The 858-nt window shown below is 41.6% G+C and overlaps 1 protein-coding gene across 1 annotated transcript in view; it reads right to left on the minus strand.

Annotated features, from left to right (window-relative positions):
• shtn1 (shootin 1) overlaps nucleotides 1-858 on the minus strand; it is a 44510-nt gene extending 43652 nt beyond the window's left edge. The window contains exon 1 of the mRNA XM_046071376.1: nucleotides 804-858. Coding sequence (XP_045927332.1) covers nucleotides 804-858 — 55 coding nt within the window. The remainder of the gene's footprint in view (nucleotides 1-803) is intronic.

An 858-nucleotide genomic window follows, 5' to 3' on the forward strand; every position in this document is an offset into this window, starting at 1 on the left:
CTTCAATATTGAACCTTTTCACAATATTCTAATTTTCTGAGATACTGATTTTGGGGTTTTCATTAGTTGTCAGTTATAATCATCAAAATTAAAAGGAATGAACACTTGAAATATATCAGTCTGTGTGGAATGAATGTATACATTATACAAGTTTCACTTTTTGAATGGAATTACTGAAAAAAATCAACTTTTTGATGATATTCTAATTATATGACCAGCACACTTAAGTGAAGGATCTAAAAACTTCCACAACTGTTTGTGTTTAATCAAATGACCACACAGGAAACCATTCCAGCACAGGAATCCTAACATACAGCAGGGAGTGGAGGGGGCAGGGGGCCTTTGGGCCCACTAGCAGTTTAAACTGCCCTGGTTGTAAGGCGTAAAAAGCCAGTCCTCCTACTGGACATGGACTTTGGCCATGAAAACAGAAACCACTAGAGCTGGAAAAGAATGGTGAAAGAATAAATTCAGCAGACGTTAGTAGACATCAACTCACAGTGGAGTGAAAGTTCTTCCCAGCCACCCACTCTCCTCCAGCTGCGTGTCAATCCCACTCCCACCTGACCCCATATGATCTTATACCGACATAAAAACTGCTCTGCCTGTTCACCAAAAACCTTCAAACTTTCGCTCAAACACAGGTGCTCCCTGTGTCGTTTTACCAAACAGCTGTTTTTCATTTGTATATTTTTAGCGCGAATTAATTCCAATGCAAAAGCAAGACACGCGCCAGACACCGAGAGACCCTGGAACTGCCAGCAGCACTGTCCTCACCATCTGATGGCTCACAACAAACTCACCTTGGTTAGACAGATCTGTAACGACGCTCATTTTATCCTGCTCTTGTGCAGCCAT

This window comes from Micropterus dolomieu, linkage group LG15, assembly GCF_021292245.1.
Source record: "Micropterus dolomieu isolate WLL.071019.BEF.003 ecotype Adirondacks linkage group LG15, ASM2129224v1, whole genome shotgun sequence".
In the NCBI taxonomy this organism is placed as follows: Eukaryota; Metazoa; Chordata; class Actinopteri; order Centrarchiformes; family Centrarchidae; genus Micropterus; species Micropterus dolomieu.